This window comes from Aythya ferina (assembly GCF_964211825.1).
Source record: "Aythya ferina genome assembly, chromosome: 16".
Lineage (NCBI taxonomy): Eukaryota > Metazoa > Chordata > Aves > Anseriformes > Anatidae > Aythya > Aythya ferina.
Genome location: NC_140315.1, coordinates 7,497,730 through 7,516,660, shown reverse-complemented (window position 1 = coordinate 7,516,660; position 18,931 = coordinate 7,497,730). Strand labels below are relative to the sequence as shown.

General features: G+C 38.1%; 1 protein-coding gene across 9 annotated transcripts in view; it reads right to left on the bottom strand.

Annotated features, from left to right (window-relative positions):
• Positions 1-18,931, bottom strand: part of LOC311445542 (uncharacterized protein) — a 260,556-nt gene that overhangs the window by 195,940 nt on the left and 45,685 nt on the right. For 4 of the 9 annotated variants that reach the window (XR_014698492.1, XM_084537772.1, XM_084537773.1 and 1 more), the window contains exon 2: positions 16,582-16,727. The exons of 3 other annotated variants lie outside the window; for them this stretch is intronic. Coding sequence is in view for 1 of the 6 variants with exons in the window: in XM_084537778.1 (XP_084393904.1) it covers positions 16,582-16,595 (14 nt within the window). In the remaining 5 variants the exon portion in view is untranslated. Of the gene's footprint in view, positions 1-16,581; positions 16,901-18,931 lie in introns of those variants that run through there. 2 more of the 9 variants (XR_014698497.1, XM_084537778.1) reach the window with 2 other exon arrangements.

Sequence of the window (18,931 nt, the reverse complement as noted above, 5' to 3'; positions counted from 1 at the left end):
TAGAGAGCAAAATGGCATCTCTCACAAGAGCATTGCCGGTCAGGCCACAACTGGAAGGGGACAAAGGCAGCCAAACTCCTCTGGACTTGCAGGACTGGCTTTCACAGTGAATGTTTTCTCTTGCACTCTTAAGCTAAATTTTTCAGTGTCTATCAGATTTTAAGTGCTTAACTCCCATTGAATTTGCTAGGTTTTGGGCAACTAACTCCCTCAGGCTCTTTCAAAAATCCCGTCTGTAGTCATTTGCCTGTCCTTGTTCTCACTAATTAGCACAATGCTCCTGCGTGTGACTGTACAACACTGCAGAGGATTCTCCTGAATATGCGTGGGGGGGGGGGGGGGGGTGGAGGGAGTTATCTTATTGAAGTTTGATTCAAAAGAAGGAAAAAAAAATATTTCTATTCACATTAGGTTTTGTAAAACCATTTAGTTTTATGAAAAGCCTAATGTTTAAGCCTAAACTAAGTAGACAGTGATCCTTTAAGTCCCTGTCTTCCAGTACATTTCACCATCCTGTTCTTTCAGGGAAAGTTCGGTTTGTTATTCTTTCACCTTCCAAAGTCCTTGATAGGCTATTTCTAGAGAATATTTAAATCTGTAAAATATTTTTTGTCAAAGATTTCTATAGAAGTTTCCCCAGACTCCAGTATGTATTTACTCACTTCCCAGAAATTCTTCTTCCATTTTCTATTAATATTATTTCACTGGGATCAGTCTCTGTTGAGAAATTTAGTTTAAGCTGCCTAGCAGTCTTAAAAGAGGAAGATCTATTAATTTAATCATTTATATGAATCATGTCTAAATGATCTCAGCAGAGAAAATGTGTTAGCCATTTAAATCCCATCATTACATATTATATAATAATTACCACTAATTCTAGTTTGGATGGGCCACAATATTGCTTTACATACCTAATATATTCAGAACATCTACCTTACCAAGCTCAGTCTTTTTGTGACCTTTGAGTTTCTGCTTGTCTCTTGATTATGAACATAGGACAGGCTCTCTAAGAAATTAGTTATGCAAAACACATGCACAGTGCCACATCATTTGGCATGCACAACTACCTTTTTAAAAAAAAAAAAAAAAAAAAATCTTGTTCTTTTTGTCTCTGGAAGATATTGAGCATGCTATTGATGATGTTGTAATCAAAATAATATTTATTTGTTAAGTATTCTTGGTATAGCCAGGGCTGTACATGACACTAATTCACAGAGTATCAAGCCATAGCTTACAGTGTAAGATGGGGATATTCACAGGAGACTACAGGGTGTAACTTCCACTGAATTTCCAAATCCCTTAGCTTGAAAGGACTACTTTAGTCACCTGCCTGCATACACAATTTTATACACACATGGACAATATGCACATTTTTGTCTACAGCTCAGAGTTTGGATGTTGAATGATTGAACAAGTTACTAAACTGTTTCTCTGTTGGGAAATCTAGGTAAAGGCCACCAACACAACTCCTCACTAGGATTTGATCGATTTCCACAGGAACATGGCAACCCAGTATTACTCAGTAAACCAGAGATGGGTCCAAACCCTCTCCACATGCCTTGGACATGAGATGGTGCTGCTCTCACCATATTGAACAGACACTAGGCTAGGGACAAAGATCTGTTTCTTGGGTCACAAATGGTGCTCCTGGTGAGTGATTTTTCAGTAGGAATAAGCAGTTCTGTGTCCTCACTAGGAGCTCACTGCTCCAGTACTGCCTACAGATTTGAGCATCTGTTTTTGCCATCGAAAAAGGTTGAACTGCATCTCTGTCATGCTAGAAAACAGGAATAGTTTCATCCAGCATACACACTCAGTTTGATCTGCCATTATCTTTAGCACCAATTCTGCGTGAATGTATCTACCGGCCACCTTTCCTCTGCCCTAACAAATCTGTAGTTACACCCTGGATTAATTACAGAAGAGCAAAAACTTCCAACTCTCACATCCCAAGGGTCAAATCTATCCCTGGTGTAAGCCAGAACTCAGTACTGAGACAAATTTGGCCCTAGGTGACTTTTTTCCCCTAACTCATTACACCATCCCTCCTACAGCTGATGAATTGAGCCCCTTGTGTTCTGTTTGTAACCATAATTAGTATTCATTTTGCAAGCTTAAAGTTCACCCTTGATACAGGACTGAGCCTAATGTTAATCACTGCGGTGTCTTACCATCTTTGACTCTGATCTGTCAGGTTTGCATTACTCGTCCCATACCTAATTTTTTGCCCTTACCAGCCAACTAGCACCTCGACATCACAGTGTCAGAATTAGAAACTTTTGACAGATCTGTAATCATCTAGTTCTCATCAGCTCTATGCATGTTAGTCACTTCATTTCCACATTCTAACAGTTAATATGCCTTAATTTCTCTCACTTTGTGAATATTTAATTCCTCCCTTTTCAACATCATTTTTAGGTTGTGTGAATCATTTTCAAAGCCTTTGCTATTCTCCCTCCACTATCATCTGCATATTTTATGAAATGGCACAGTTGAATCTCTGAGGGCTCTTGATAAAAATGAAACTGGCAGGCTGCTCATTAGTTGTTTACCTGGAGCTGTGTGAATCCCCTAGAATGGTGGATTCCCATTTGGATTTGAATTAGGATATTCTGACACATAAGAATTGAAAACCTTTCCAAGTGTGATTTTTTTTTTTTTTTTTTTTTTAATCTCCCCTTCTACCCCAATTAATAGCTCTTCTAGAAAGTTTGTATTCCTTTGACCAATCTTCTGGTAGTTCAGTACCACGTACATTAACTTCTGAAACAACTGGATTGTTAAAAGGTGAGAGACAGAAGCTGTAGCCAATTAGCAACTCTAATGAGGGGAAAAAGTATCCGATCAAGAATGCACAGAGGACAGCATGACTTAAATGAGAACTTCACATTTCCAGAATCAAACCAACTTGCTGGGATTAGGGCTATGGTTATTTAAGCATGTATTTTCATGTGCAATTAATCCAGAATTACATTTAGTGGAAGTAGCGTGAGTAAAGTTTAAACCATAAGGACTTTACAATGACCATATCACTATCTGGTAAATCTCAAGCAGCTTCTACTCAGGAAGGACAGTTTTCATTATTTCCTTATTTTATTTATGCAAGAAGGCACTAACTTTCAGGTCTCACCAATGAAATGAACTTAGGAGCCACACTTATGTCTCATGACTTATGAGACAGAAGAAAGGACACCCTCGCATTTACCAGAAAGTCCTAGATTATCAGAGGATTTCAGCAAGTTGTCTACTCTATCCCTCTGCCTGCTGAATCTATACTTCTCTCATTACGAAGCTAGTTGTGTTTGCAAATCTCTGTGAAGTTCCCATGTCACGTGTATAACAGACCATACCACTCATTTCCAATAGTTTCAGATTTTTGTATTAAAAAAATTTATGTTTAGCTTTATTTATTTTCATGCTGATATCCTGCTTTTATTTTCCATAGACTTGACTTAAAATCAGTAATACAATCTCTCCTTGCACTAAAACTCCCATGAATTTTTTGGCCTCTGCTGACTTCATAAGTAAATAGGGAACTGTGGCCAGTATTAATAAGGTTAAGAGAAGCTTTCCAGCTGTGGAAATTGCAACCCCATTTGTACTTTGGTCATACAGGTGTTACAGAGAAAGAAAAAAGCAAAAGTGAGAAGTAGAAGGTGCTTAGCTTAGATAGGTACCGTCTTTCTTTTTTATACTCATGTCCCACTTAATACATCTTCATTTCAACACATCTCTTAAAACTTTAGACACTAACAAAGTACAAATGACCAAAAGCAGAGTCCTTAATTAAATTTCACAGAGTTTCTGGCCATCTAATGTTACAAGTTTTATTCCCTGGAATGAAAGCCAAGAACAATCAGGAGGTCTCTTCTTTAGTCCTTACAACTGTATCTCCCTAATATCAATTGAGGGGACAGGTGAGAAACAACTCACTAGCATATTATCTTGTTGCTATCTCTCTCAATGTAATCATGAGTTTTATACAATTTATTACACTTGAAAATCTTGCTTTAAAAAGCACCTGAATATTTAAAAATATAATAATGAAAACCAATATTTTAATAGAACCTTGACTGGAAGGAGAGTGAATTTAAGCATGCTTTATGTTTATTGTAAAGATTCAGAGATCAAATTTGTATTAAAGATATTTTTCTACAGTCTTAAGATGCTTGGTCATCTAGGTGGCTAAATTTTTAAGTTTTGGGTTTGACAGTGTTGCATTCTTTTGATATATTATATATGCTTTAGATCTATTACTCTTTAATTGGACATGAACATGACTATGAACTGAATTGTAGTCTCCAAGGGTTGGAGTCACAGCAACTCCAAGCTATCAGATATTGCAAGTAGTTGAAAATAATAATAGCTATAAAAATGTTCATGCAACGTCATGTAACTGAACACAGTAAGTAGCAGATTGGGTAGAATGGCATTTTAACTGAATTTTCAAAAGGCTCTCTCCCTAGCTCCAGTAAGCATTTAGAGTTTGTCATTTTCTGCATTTTGATATTTTGCTGTATTAGATACTGGTTGGATTTAGGTAAAATAGCTTTCATCCTACTGACTGGAAACATAGAGGTCATTTAGGTTTATACACATCATTCACTCCATGATAGCCTGATAAAATTAAGAGCTTTTAAAAAAAAGCTGAATAAAATACGATCATTTCAAAAAGCAGTTTTCACTGTTACTATTATTAGCATCACATAAAAACCTACAACAATTTTGTTAGTTGCTAGAGTGGGTTAACTTAGCTTGTGACTTCATTCTTGCAATACTTCCCAGTGTGGTTGCTTACACAAAGAACATGAAGGCTTTCTTTTTAGTGAAGTATTGATACATAGGAGGACAGTTTTTAATTTTTTTTTTATTTTTTTATTTTTTTTATTATGAAGACAATTGTCATATCTTTTACCACGTCACATTTTAGACAGGGTGAAGAACTTCAAGAACTGGCGATTTAAAGCAGCAGTTCAACTGCAGATTGAGTCCTTGATCTGCTCTTGCTATTCAGGGAAGTCATCTGCATCAACTTCATGCTGCTTCTCTAGGCTGACCGAAACACTGGATGGAGTGAACTGATCTCTACCAACACAAAGCCATAGAAACAAGAAGATGAAATGCTGTTTTTCTTAGAATCTGGTATTCCTTTGCACAGTGACTGAATAATAGGGTATAAATGATGACATGGTTACTACAACAGAAAATCAGAACACAACAAGGGCTGCACCACTCTGGAAACACATGCAAAGACAGGTCACGGGACTGGAAACACAGTGAACTCCAAACCATTTGATACAGGCAACTGAAAGACTTAACCAAAGAGAAACTCCATAAAGATACTGGTTTTTTGTTTGTTTTGTTTTTAATATTTTTTAAAAATATAGTTGTCAACTTTTTTTTCCTCAAATTCTTTTCAGAAGATAGCTTTCTAGTTTGGCTTAGTATAATATATGGTTTATGCTTCTCTACTCTCCTTACCCCTCCTCTCCCCCTGTTAAGCAGACCAGAGACCTGACATTTTATGTTGTTTGTTTGAAATGATAAACTTAATCATGAGTGAAATGTTAGGAAGTGACAGCACTGGCCACAGTAAGGTCATTTCTTGTTTCAGCCAAGTACAATACAGCTTTCCCCTTAATTGCATTGCCAGTCTTTGCCACAGGAGGACCCAGGCATTTGCAAGTGGGGAACTGAATCTGTCTTTGTGATAATTAAACCATGGACCTCTGTAAAGACTGCCAAATCTGCCATATGGTAGTTTTATGACCTAGACTGCTGTTATCTCTTGAGAAAGCTAACATCCTAATCTCATTTTAGTTATCTGTGATCAGAACCCGTATTTCTAGAGGGCAAAATGCAGGAACACTGCTTGTTGCAGAGCATCCTAAAGCAATGATTATTTTTTTTTTTTTTTTCAGTGGTTCACAGCAATAAAATGAAGAGAGAACTCGTTATTGACATACTGGAATTAAAACAGAACTCAAGGAGCTAAAGCCAAATAACCTGTGGGTTACCTGCACATAGATTGTAACATCTCACTATAAAAAATTCCGGAGACTCAACTTAGGATAGATGAGCACTGACTAGTAATTAAATGGTTAATTGCAGGAAGGTTGTAAAAAGGGCACTGTATTTTTCCGATACAAACACATAATTTTAAAACTCAAACACAAGATGCTAGTGCTTTTGGAAGTCTGATATCATCTATTGCAACCACACTGCTTAAAAGCATCCTCAGGAGCTGTCTGTGAGCTGGGCAAATATTTTACAAGAAGGAAGGCAGACTGTAAGATGCCCAATACAAAGAATGAGTGGATCAGAACTGCTGCTGGATAATGCTTTACTCCCGGCCCTCCTAATATTTATGTTCTTTCCTTAAATTAATACTAATTTGTCTTCGGATCTGAAATATGTCTGAGCATTTGTACCATGGTTCAGAATCACACACCACCCTTTAATGCTAAAATACCAACACCTATCAGCTGTGGCCACCTTCTTACACATCTTTTGAGGCAGGATCATTTCTTAACCGAGGAGGCTGCATCTGTTCCTTTCAGTAAGGTTGTGTCTTTAAAAAAAATGCACTGAAAGCATATGAAATGTAACATTTTTCATCTCACTGGTAGCAAGAAAACACACAAGCTATATTCTTTGAGGGTTAAGAGAGCCTTAAACATAGGGATCTGTTCTTGAAGTTGCTATGTGAAGATGCTTAGATATTTTGGGATGGGATATTTCTTCCCAAAGACCTAAGAGCTGGTAAGTCTACATTAAGTTCTCCACACTGGTGACCTTCATCACATTCATCTGCTAGATACACTTATTGAGGAACTACATAGGTCTGTTTTTACAGAAATATTCTGGTTATATGATCTAGATAATGTAGCCTGCTATAAATCACGCTGGTTGTCCCTTGGTATTTTGAAAACTGATGAGACTGCCGATTCTTGCTTCTTACTTTGTATGCAAATGATGAATTATAGATGGGAAATAGGAAAAAGAAGGTTTTACTCATTTGCTGGATTGAAACAGACTGGATTAGTGAGCGAGCAGTAGTACCCTTGGACTATTTATTGTGACATTGCTTAGAAAAATTCAAACCCCAAAGCCTTCAAATCACTGGGGACATTGTTAGCCTTCTACAGGAATTATTAAAATGTACAGAAATGTATGAGCATCACTTTATAATAATTAATCAGGGGCTGTTGATTAATAAAGCTCATTTTTTAGTCCCGATGATTCAGGGTATTATCCAAAGGACAGTGTCCTTGTCATATTGATTAAGAAACCAGACTTTGCTGTGGAAGAAAGTATAAGAACAGTCGCGCTTCTTCCTTCCCCCTACCCCCCCCCACATAAAATAAATATTGAATGAGAATATTAACTCGTTAACCTTGACAACAATTTGTAATTTTCATAAGGAGGAAAACTCGCATATTCAGCAAATAAATTGCTGCAGGGATTTCAGGGAAACAAATTGGAGAGAATGAAGAATGCTACCATATGAATTCTGTCGTTTTTATGGGCTGCAATGATAAATTTGTTTGGTTATGTCCCTCAATTAAGGCCACAAATACTGTAAAGTGTCAGAAGCAAGTTAACTGGTAGAGCTGGTACAGAGAAGTCTGGGTGACAGTCTAAGGTCATTCAGGAAGTTAAGTTTTCTTTCTTCTTTTAGATCTAGTTCAGATCTGTAGCAAACATCTTAACCGATTTACAGAGTGTATCTTCTGTACAACGTATTAATCCCTTTAAAGCCTTTGTTAAAAGATAACTCCATTTATTAGGTATTGCATGAGAAAATCTTTATGTGGAATTAACAGCACCAGTCACTGGTTTTACAGGGTTATCTAATTATTTTGAACTCAGTTTAACCAGGAATGCAGGTAAAATAAATAATTTGTAAACTGTTTCCCTCTGCAGATCGTGGGTACTATTTTTTAACCCCCTATAAAAACATTGCTTTGAAACTTGAGCTGGATTGCTGCTTTAATGATTACAGGAAAAATGGACACTGCTCCTTCATATATTTCCAGCAGCAAAAACCTTATTTTTTCAGCTCATTGACTAAGTCAGCAAGCCAGCAAAAAACAGTTAAGCATGTGCCTAGTTTTAAGCTTGTTTTGTCTCAACTGACATCAAATAATACTACACACACTTAAAATTAAGCACATGCTTAACTGCTTTGTTGGATTACAGCTTAAATTATCTATTAATCCAATTGCATGGTTTCCTCTGATCACTGCTGTCTCAAAATTCTTACTGTACAATAGATTTAATATAAATGCATTATGTTTGTCAGGCATGCCACTAGATTTGCATGCTGTCCTTGTCTGCTTGGGCATATTATCATCCATAGGAGAATATTAAAGATTTAATATGATTTTTAAAAATTTAATTTTCGTGAGTTTTTGAAGGATATGAATGAACTGTATCTTGTTTGGGAAAGTAAAAAGAAAAATTAAATAAGTGTTTAATACTTTAAAGGTCCAGATAGGGAGCACGAGGTGAATGAGAAAATGCACAGGGACAGTAGCAGCCTTGGTACACCACAGTATTTGGTATGCTGATAGTCACTTCTACAGCAAAAATAACTGGTGCCTGATTATTTTCTGATTTTACCATACTCATTCTGCAAGGACTCCATGATAAGAGAAATGCTGTTTCCCTACGTTGCATAGGAAACTTAGGTACAGAGAAACTGGCTACCAGGCTATTAAAGGTATGTGAGCTCCCATTCATTTCAACACACGAATGCCTATCAGCTGCCCAGATATTTCAGGGGAGGGGGCAAATGAAACCACAGCACATTTGCTGCTCTTTTGCTTTTCCAATTTGTATCTTCTGATGGTTGCTTTTCCTTGATGTTCTCATACATTTTAATGATACTAAGAGTCAGCTTAAGTACTCTTAAAAAAGCCTCACAAACGCAGCCTCAAGTAATTTATCCGTGATGTGGCAGGACCTTGTGAAGGAACCAAAGTCCTATGCATTGCTGCTCTCTTCCTTGCACCTGGCCAGCAATCCTTCCCAGGGGAACCCCAGCCACCTTGCAGCAATGGTGGCATTTTGGCTGCTCACAGCAACTGAGCAAGTTTTCAGTCCTATTCAGCTACGCATGCTGTGCTGCTTTAGCTGAAGTGCAGAACAAAAATTTGTGTAACCCTAAGACACTAATATGAAGCAATGGGGTACATGCTCAGAGATGCAGTTATTCACTCATGATGCATTATAGAGGATAATACCAATAATGACTTTCGCTAAGCCTTTTTTGTTCTCAAAGTACTGAAAGGAAAAATAAATAAATAAAAACAAGAAAATCCCTGCATTTCTATTACTGGTGGCACTGGAATATAATCAGGCAGTACCTGCAGGATAAATCAAAAGATTAAATTAAGTTGGGATTTGAATCCCCACTAAACAAAGAATCAAACAGAGATTACGTTTTTCTGGACTCTAGTCTCAGAATAGCTTTCAAGGGCCTCCCTTACAAACATAATATCATTATTTGCTTTGACCACTGGTACGTTAAAGAAAATACAGAAGAGGGGGTAGAAGGGGGAGTAGTCAGGCAAGCAACAATATGGAGAGCAGTATGGGGCATGCTAATTTTTATTCATTGCCTGGCCTCCTGCCTGCTTCTCCTGAGTCTATTCAAGTCCTAGCCTTGGGTTCTGACTCTTGACCGATATCTGTCAGCATGTTCAGTATCCTGCCTTCTGCTGCTACTTTTGTTCAGCCTGATATTGTACTTTGCTTTTTGCAGGAGACTGATACCTGCTGTCCCTCCACCCACACTGCTATCTCATGAAGCTATTTATTCCTTCTCCACAAAAGCACAATCGCCAAAACCCTCTACCTTTGGAAGGAGGTCATTCAAATACAAGATTAATCTTAATCACAGAGGAATATTATATTTAGAAGCATGAGAATCATTGTACTGGCTCCGACCCACAGGCTGTGCAGTCCTGAATTCCTCCTCTGCCAGCAGAGGAAGAGAGGTGATAGAAACACAAAAATTTACAAATAATTCATACCTTTCTGCTAGTGAAAAGTCACCCTGAATTTTAACAGAGGTAGATTTACCCTTAAATATTGACTTCCATCCTTCCTTCCCATATTCTGTTCATTAAATAAACTGCATTAACTCTTAACTGTTCATGAAGTATACAATCTCACAAATTGAGTCTTGCTGTGGGGGTGACCTCAGGTGCATTATACTGAGAATGTATTCCACCACTGAAAGATGGTTTCCTCTAAATTTTCATACTTCAGGATAAATATTTTCAGATCAGTCTCACAGCCCCATTCAATGTGACCAAAGACTGTTTTAACTGACGTTCATCTCTCAGGTTTGAGAAACTATATGGGAGATTCTTTAACGCCATTTTTAGGTATGTTATCTGATAGCAGCGGCCTCAGATTTCAAGTATTTCACAGCTTCTGAGTAAGAAAATCCCCACACGAAAAAAAAGGAATGAGAAACATCTCTAAGTCTTCTCTAAAGTAGAAATGACAACAGGCTTACAAGAGCACATTTGCCAAATCTTCAGCCTTGGAAAATTATGTATTTGAATTTCTGATGTTTAGTATGTACTGTTATTTTAAAAACTGATTCAGTTTGTTTGGACCCCAGAGCTGCAACTACATCTTGAGAATATGCCGATGTGTACACAAAGCTTTGCTGCTCTTTTCATCAAGAAAAGTATTTCTGCCAGCTTTTTTGCTCCCATTTTACCTATTTCCCTCAGCTCTGTCTCTGCATGAAGACCACAGACCCAGTTGTGGAAAGTGAGCATGTCAATGACCCATTAGAAACCTGACATGACATTTATGCACACGCTTACCAGGGTTGCTCTCACAAGCACAATAATTACACACACAAATGAGGTTTGAAATTGCCCTTTTATGAAAATTCAAACCTTGATATTTAACTATTTAATAAGAACCCATCTTGCATCTGATTTGCAAATCAAATGTTTGTGATGAAGGCTGGATTTTTCAGGGAGATGGTCTGACTCTAGTAAGCATTTTGTGTCTATTTTGAGTATACATTTACAGAACACATTTGACTTGTTGGGTGACAATATTTTTCACTTCTTGTTTGTGCCAGGGTTTGGACATAAGTGCTACAAGTAATACCTGGATACACAAAAGAGTCATAGGTGCACATATAAGCTTGAATCTTAGTAAAACTTCATACACCCTAAAGACAAGTCTCCCAGATTTGTGGCTGAAAAGTCTTTGCATCAGAAAACTACACCAGACTGCAAAGGGTCTCTGCCAAAGCAGTCCCAGTCTACTGCTACACATATAGGAGTTGGTTAAAAATAGTCATTTTTTTTAAACAAACTTACACAGCATATTGAATTCATACAATGTAGGCAGTATTTTATTTTCCATTTTTTATTTTATTTTTCAAATTTCTAATATTCTAAGGTTAACTCAAAACATGGAGAGGGTGCTTTCAAGGGAAGCTTCTTCCCAATTTTATGAGAACAGAGTTGAACACTGACTACCTTGGAAGTAGATTTTCCTACTTGGTGCTCTTTACCCTCCAATTCAAGATGGATGCTACTTTTGAGATTCTGACAAGTGAAGAAACATCAGACCTGAGAAAGATAAAGATTTTCTCTTAGTGATCTTTATACATCAACAATGCTCAGCAATTCTGCATCAGCTTGCATCTTAAGATCTCCAAATACTTCACAAAGCACCAAGTTGCACAACACTATGTCACACATTTAAACCCTGTGCCTGTCACACCAGTGCAGGGGGAAAACAGACGCATGGAGTCTTGAACTGATTTGCCCGGAGCCACACATCAAGTTTGTGGTAGAGCTTGGAAAGAGTACTGAGGTCGCAGGGCTCTGAGACTTGAGCTTTAATAGCAAGATCATCTGTGCTCCTAGACACTATGACAATAAACACTTAATTCTGCTGAAGAGTTTTAAAGTGTTGAACATACATACAAGTGTACATCCAGACCAATGGAGAATGTCTTGTTGCACCACCATGCCCTGTGAGGCCATGCAAGTCCAGGTGACAAGCACTTGATGCTGATGAAAGATGACAGAAGTCTGGCTCTAAGAACTAGGACAGTCAGAAGAAAATTGCATCCCCTCTCCCAGCACCAGCTAGCCTGTCCTTCCTATTTTTTCTGTGAGCCTCAGAAGTGGGGAGCAAGGTGCTCAAACAAACTCCCTAGAACAAAAAGGCATTTATGGAGCAGCTGTACTGAAGGAAGGCTATTTCCACAACAGACTAAACCACTGAAGCAGAAACATTTGTCTCAACATTTACTATGAAACTGCTTTGAAATTTCTGCCCTTTGTATAAAGTTCTCTAATTTGACATCCAGCAGCAGGTTTTGTTCATGCTAAGCACACCGTTGCTATGAAAACTCACCAGTTAACATTACTTCAGACTAAGTAAAAAATAAAGGCTAAGAAACAGTAAAGAAAACATTATCTCAAGCATCTAGAATTTTAAATAGAAAAATAGTCTAACTGCCGTTTCATTTTCTCTGATTTGCAGCTATCATGGAAGAAGAGTGTGAGAAACACTAGGGGATTAATGAAGTTTTCTTACAGGAAGTTGTAATTTTTCAAGGGCTGTCTCCAATAAATCTCCCTAAATATCCCAGCTAAGCTTCACTCCACCAAATTCTGTATATATTTTGATCAGCTTTATAGGGCAATACACCATCAATGCACATATTTAGATTTTTTTTTTTTTTTTTTTTTTTTTTAATGAATAAACTAGAGCATCTTGAATGGCAGCATCTCAAAAAAATCCATGCAGATCAAATTTCAGAGGCAGGAACTGATTTGTTTCAGCCACCACCCACCTTCTCTGATAATTAAATTTTTCTTTCAAAAAACCGTGACAAAGTAGCAATTGGTCAAGACATCAGGAGGGCTAAAATAAACAAAAAAATTAATTTCAAACTGTGAAACGTAGTCAGCATGAGCTAAATACTTTTCTGTGTAAATTCTCACTACTCATCTCCAACAATTCAAATCAGCACCAGTTTTCATAGGAAAATACCTAAAAGGGCAGCCGTATTAGATCCTGATTTTATCACTAGTACTGATTTTAGTAAATGTCACTTATCTTTACAGAAAGTTTGCAGACTCAGACCCATTCTCCTCCCAGCACCACCTTTTCTTCCCTTAGCTGCCATTAACACTAAGTTCTCCTGTGGATTTTGTTAATAGTTTATAAGCAGTAATTACACATAGTCACTCAATAACTGCAAATTGACCAACTTGCATGATGCATTTTCTCTGCAGAGATTTCCTGTGTAGTTTACAGAAACACACAGGTCAATTTTAAAAATAGAGATGATACAATGTTCAGTGTTAGTAGTCAGCTTTAGGATTTTATAGCTCGACTATAATTACAAAGAGAATTTTTGAACTTTTACTAGGCATTTGGGAAAACATGAAGTGACTATAATTAGTCATTGCTATTAGTGTGTTATAATACTTTAAAATAATCACAAGTGTCAGACACTGGTCAAGTGTATTAAGGGAAAGTCGCCTTTCTAAAGGCGATATCATTGTAGTCTTGGCTGTCTGCCTCATCCCACAGGCAAGAAGTAAAATTCAGAGGGATGAAGGAACCACTTAGCAAGCTGCTTCCCCTCATCTGGCTGCTGCATATCAAGCACCAGTCATCTTCCAGAGCCTGCCATGCCCATTCTCCATCAGCTCACAACCCTAGACTGCTTACCATGTTTAATACTAGTGACAACTGCATCTGAGCATGGAAAAAAGTCATTGGATGGGACTGGGCCCAGTTTTTACATGTATGTCAGCCAACCTGTTCCAAAACCCCGCTCTTGTGCTTGATGGAGCCCCATGCGGTGCTGCTGCAGAGCACTCCTCCCATCCACCCACAGCAGCACCAGGGGCCTAAGCAGCCAGCATTCAGAAGCAGATCAAGGTCAAAGTACCACGTGCTTATTGCAATTTAAGTCAGCAAAAAGGCCATTACAGCCTCCTGCAGAATGGCGGCCTTGCTGTGGTCTGTACTCCAAAGCAGAGGCTAAAGTACAAGCACGAGTCCTACCAGGTTTTGTACAGGAGGAAGAAATCTGTCAGGTAACACCTTCTTCTTGACCTTTTCTCTCAAAGATTTAAGAAAGAGTAGTGCAAACCCGCAATGAATATTTGACTCCGTTGTCTTACGTAACTGGCCTGTCTTCCACATGAATTCAGAAAAAACACAATGCTTTCTAAAGAGGCAGCATTTGTTATTGAAAGGTGCACACATTACAACCCCGAATTCACAGAGAAGGGAGGAAGAGCATCCCTCCATCAGCATGCTCTCACAGGAAAATAATCACCAAAGCTTTACTCCCACAGAGGTAAATGGGTTAAAAAATGCATGAAGTGAAATTCCTACCTCAAATATCCACCTTAGATTACTGTGCCTATATAGGAGGGCCAATCGTGGATATTGCTGAGTGTCTTCAAGAACAGCAGCTCATCCCCTTACAAGATGAGGCTGCATACAGAACCATTTCCTTCCCAAACACAGGAAGGAAGCATATTCTGGAAATATTAAGATCACACTCCCTGAAGTCACGAACAATCATTTTCCACAGTATGATGAAGAGATACCAGGATTATTCTCCATGATTAAGCCTTTGACAGGCTGGCATCCTTGCAACAATCACCAAGGCAAGATTTATTGGTAAATGGGGCCTAGAAAGTTCTCTAACCTGAAGTTGTACCGCCTCAGCAATTTTGTGAAATGATTTGATAAGAATGTTTTTAGTGTCATGCATACAGGTACACATAGCAATAATTAGCATAATATAAAACAAAGGAGGAAAAGTGCAGTAATTTGCACTGATCATTAAGTGAAAATAGGAAACTAATTATTAATTTTTGAAATCACTGAAAGGAGAAAATAGCATACCTTCCATGTGCAGACACTGAAATTAGATTAGCTTGACAAGCCCATTTCAGAAGGAACAGGAATTTTTTAGTGAATTTATTTAATAGACCTTGAACACATTAGGAAACAACTCTTCATTATAGAATCCTAAAAGGTGAGTGAAAGAATCTGAAATCCCACATCTTTGTGCTGTTTTAGATTAATACAAAACATAGAAAGAATCCAAACAACAACAGCTTGCTATTCAAAATACTCTACCAGGATCAAGCAGAACAGAGTAAATGGGACAAGCTAATGTGTGGCAAGCAAAGTTCTTCACAAAAATGGGATTCCCTATACACACGTTCTGTGTGTAACGTTATGTGCTAATCACTTCCCACCCATGAACAGGCAACTGAGGAACAACTATAGAACCAAATCCATTAGCCATTTGGTCCAAAATTGCCAAAATAATCCACTTCCATGTGTGCACGTCCACCAGAAAAAATTCTAATCCCCAATGCATTGAAGGACATTTTCCCTTGTATCTGCTCGGCTATAAATCCACTTGGCAGTACAAACACTGCCTTGTGTCAAAGCACACTTACATGCACTCAAGGATTTATTTATTTATTTATTTTTAAAGACTTCATTTTAAGTTTTTCAGGGAGCAGGAATGATCCAATATTGACTCTGTAAAGTTTCATTGTCATGTTCTTAAAGGTCATACTCCACTTCTGTATCACTCATAAGCATGCTTCCAGTTAGACAGACAATGACACAGGTAAACAAGTAAAAAGTCTCGTAACGTCTTATTAGATTGTTCCTGTCAAAGCTCACAGATTAAGGGCCCTATCATTCACTGAACTTGCAGAAGGAATGAATTTGGACAACTCCACAGAAGCAGCTTTAGCCACTAAGCTTCACAGAAAATATAGTATAAATACAAAGACAAACATCTTGAAGGCTATGATTTAGAAAGTCATTCAGAAAAACAGTAAGCTTGATAAAACTTTGTACATATCTGATTAGCTCTATGGAGCATTCACTAGACAAAGCAATCATTATGCATGAGTCTGAGCATCCGTGACCTGAGGTCCTAGGTGTATCAACCTGAGTCTGACACGCGTTTCTCTGTAAGAGTCATTACACAGACCTTAAGTTTACAATCCATTGCTTATTTATTTTGAAAGATTTCCACATCCATGGTCAGATGGCACAAAATTATCAGCAAGAGCCACTTTGCAACTGCAGCTGCTTTGATTGCTTTTTGTCTGACAACCCCCCCCACTCCTGCACCCCCCCCATCACTTCGTTGTCCCCATTAGTGTCAGATTTCTAAAATAACTGGTGAGGAACAACCAAGAACATTACATTGTTTCCCAAGACTGTTTCTGGTGTTGAGCCAGTGACCCTTGGTATGACAATGTATGTGAGTAATGTATATTACTCACATGTTGGCACACTGGACTTTTCCTACCAATCTCCTCCTTCATAAAGACACCTGACTTCTAGGAGTCTACAAAGTCTACATTCTTTCCTGGTAAGTTCTCTTCTCACTAGATTTTGAGGAGAACTCTTGTTGCTAAGTCACCAGAACATGCCACTTTGACCAGGGATCACAGCCTTTAACCTGACTGCATGTGCAGCACTGCAGAAAAGATGCATTAAGAAAAATAACTGCATTACCTTTCAGAGTCCATACCCAAGTATCTGGGGCAAGGTTCTTGACTTCTGTAAATCAGCTTTGCTCCATCAGCTTTATCCACTTGGGATTGACCTTTTGATTTTAAAGTGTTAATAGCAACTGTCTACTCTTCAGAAACTTCTTTTTCCTAGAAAATTCAAAAATATCCATTTTAAGTGGGAAGATGTTTTACAGTATTTAATATAAGCAGTAGCAGCTTTGTTTGAAGAAAATTGTGTCAGGGAATAGCAAAAATATTAAATTAATTCAGTTTATTCGTTCAGATGGACTTGTAGAGGAGAAGTGCAACAAGGAATGCTGGGAAGCTGCAGTGATCTGTGGGTAGGTCATTGACAAAGATTTTCCTAGCAGGGATAGAAGTGACAAATGAAACCAGGGAGGTTGTTTAAAAAATATATCAGGAAAGATGGAAAGGTATTGAAATTTGGCTAATGAAGCAGAAGAATCTGCAGAGGCTGTAAGAGTAGATCCAAAAGGATTGGGATGACTTTTGTAGCTTTTTTTCCTCCCCTCTTTTCATTAAGCTGACTTTTATTTTATTTTTTATTTTTTTATTTTTTTTAGACTGAGCAAATATTGTTATATATCTCTGTCTCATTGTCTTCTGTCACCTGAGTAACACCTCTTATTGCTGCTAAAATGGCTACTCCAATGCTGGGTCAGACCAATTATTTCTTAAATGGTTTGTATTCACCTGCACTTCAAATGTGTGGCTTTGAGAAACAAAATAACAGCACCTCATTCTCAGTCTGCTCCAAAGATCCATTATGCTAGCAACACATCAGTCTGCTCAATTAAAGAGCCAACGACTACAAAGCGACTGTATATCATTTGTATTACCTTTCTAGAGCCGACACTTTATTCACAAATATCTGACTCCAAGAGGTCCTTTTCTGCTTAGCTATGTGCTTTATCCTAGCTTGCATTTATGTTTTAAAAAAATCAGCAATGTGCTTTAAGCAAAGATTTCTATGTCCTCTGTACAGCTATAGTTATTTCTTTTCTGCAAGAGAATTTTGCCATTCTTTGCAGCCTGTTTCAAACTGATTTGTTAGATGCTTTCCAGGTCCCATGAAATAACAGGCAGTCTGAAGGCAGACTTTCAAAATATTAAGGAGGATTCAACATTTAAACCAATGCTACTGTTTTGACAGTAAGCTTAATTCTTCCTCAATTTTCAACTGCATACGTGTTAAACAGTTTTGTTTATTATACCATCTTAATCTTGTTATATTCACATTACATCAAGCACTATCCCAGGTTTAAGGAGATGTAGAACATCTTTCAGTGCTCTGCTGCTCCTCTAAGTGAAGGTGGGCATTAGCTCCAGTCTCTATAAGTATCCAGTCCTGGCTATATTCAGAATCCACTAATCCATCTTTCAAACATCTGCTCCCCTGACTGTATCTTCTTCAGTTGCTTGGAGCTGATCTTCAGATGAATGTCATCTTATCTACTGCTAATATTGATATTATGGGACCAAATGCAACCCTCCAGCACCTAAAAAGGAGGTTGCACAAAAGATGGACCCAGGCTTTTTACTGCAGTGCACAGTGGGAGAACAAGAAACAGAGGGTTTTCTGAATGGGTAAGGAAAATTGTTTCTTCTGAGGATACTATTTATTTTGGGGATAATTAAGCGCTGGCATAGACTTGTCCAGAGAGGTCATTGTACCTCTGTCCCTAGGGGTTTTCAAGACCCAGCTGGGATGAGCCCTGAGCACCCTGGTCTGAACTCAGTGCTTGCTCCTGCTTAGAGCAGGAGTTGGGATGAGAGACCTCCCAATGTCCCCTCCAGCCTGAGTGATTCTGTGATAATAAGAAGCAATCATGAAATAAACCCAGCTATTCCAACATCATAGGTCTTTCTCACAGAAGCTTATTATGACTGCCAGAAAACTTCCAGGCAGCTCCTTGCTGAGCTAATTTAAAATAACAAGACAGAACCCTGAAATATGAGGTCTTATTCTCCACTCTTCCAGACTTCCATAGTAACTCGCTTGTATGACAAGTTTGTATAAAATGCTACAAGAACAGAATTCTCTACCTACTTATGTTAGTAGCAGAGCCACATATCCATTTGCCATTCACAGGGCCAAATAACTATAACTCATTTTCCTGCTTCACACAGCCATAAAAGCCACATGCTGCCTAGAAAAAGAGCAGGATTAAACCTATGGATGACAAAGAATAGCAAAAACCTTCAGATCCACAGCACAGCAGTGACACAGGTGTTCCAAAGCCAGTAGGACAACACAGGTTGTCTTCCTTTTGAGGTCTCATGAGGAGGTAAGCTCATTCAAGAATGTGTAAATTCTGCCCAGTGCAAAG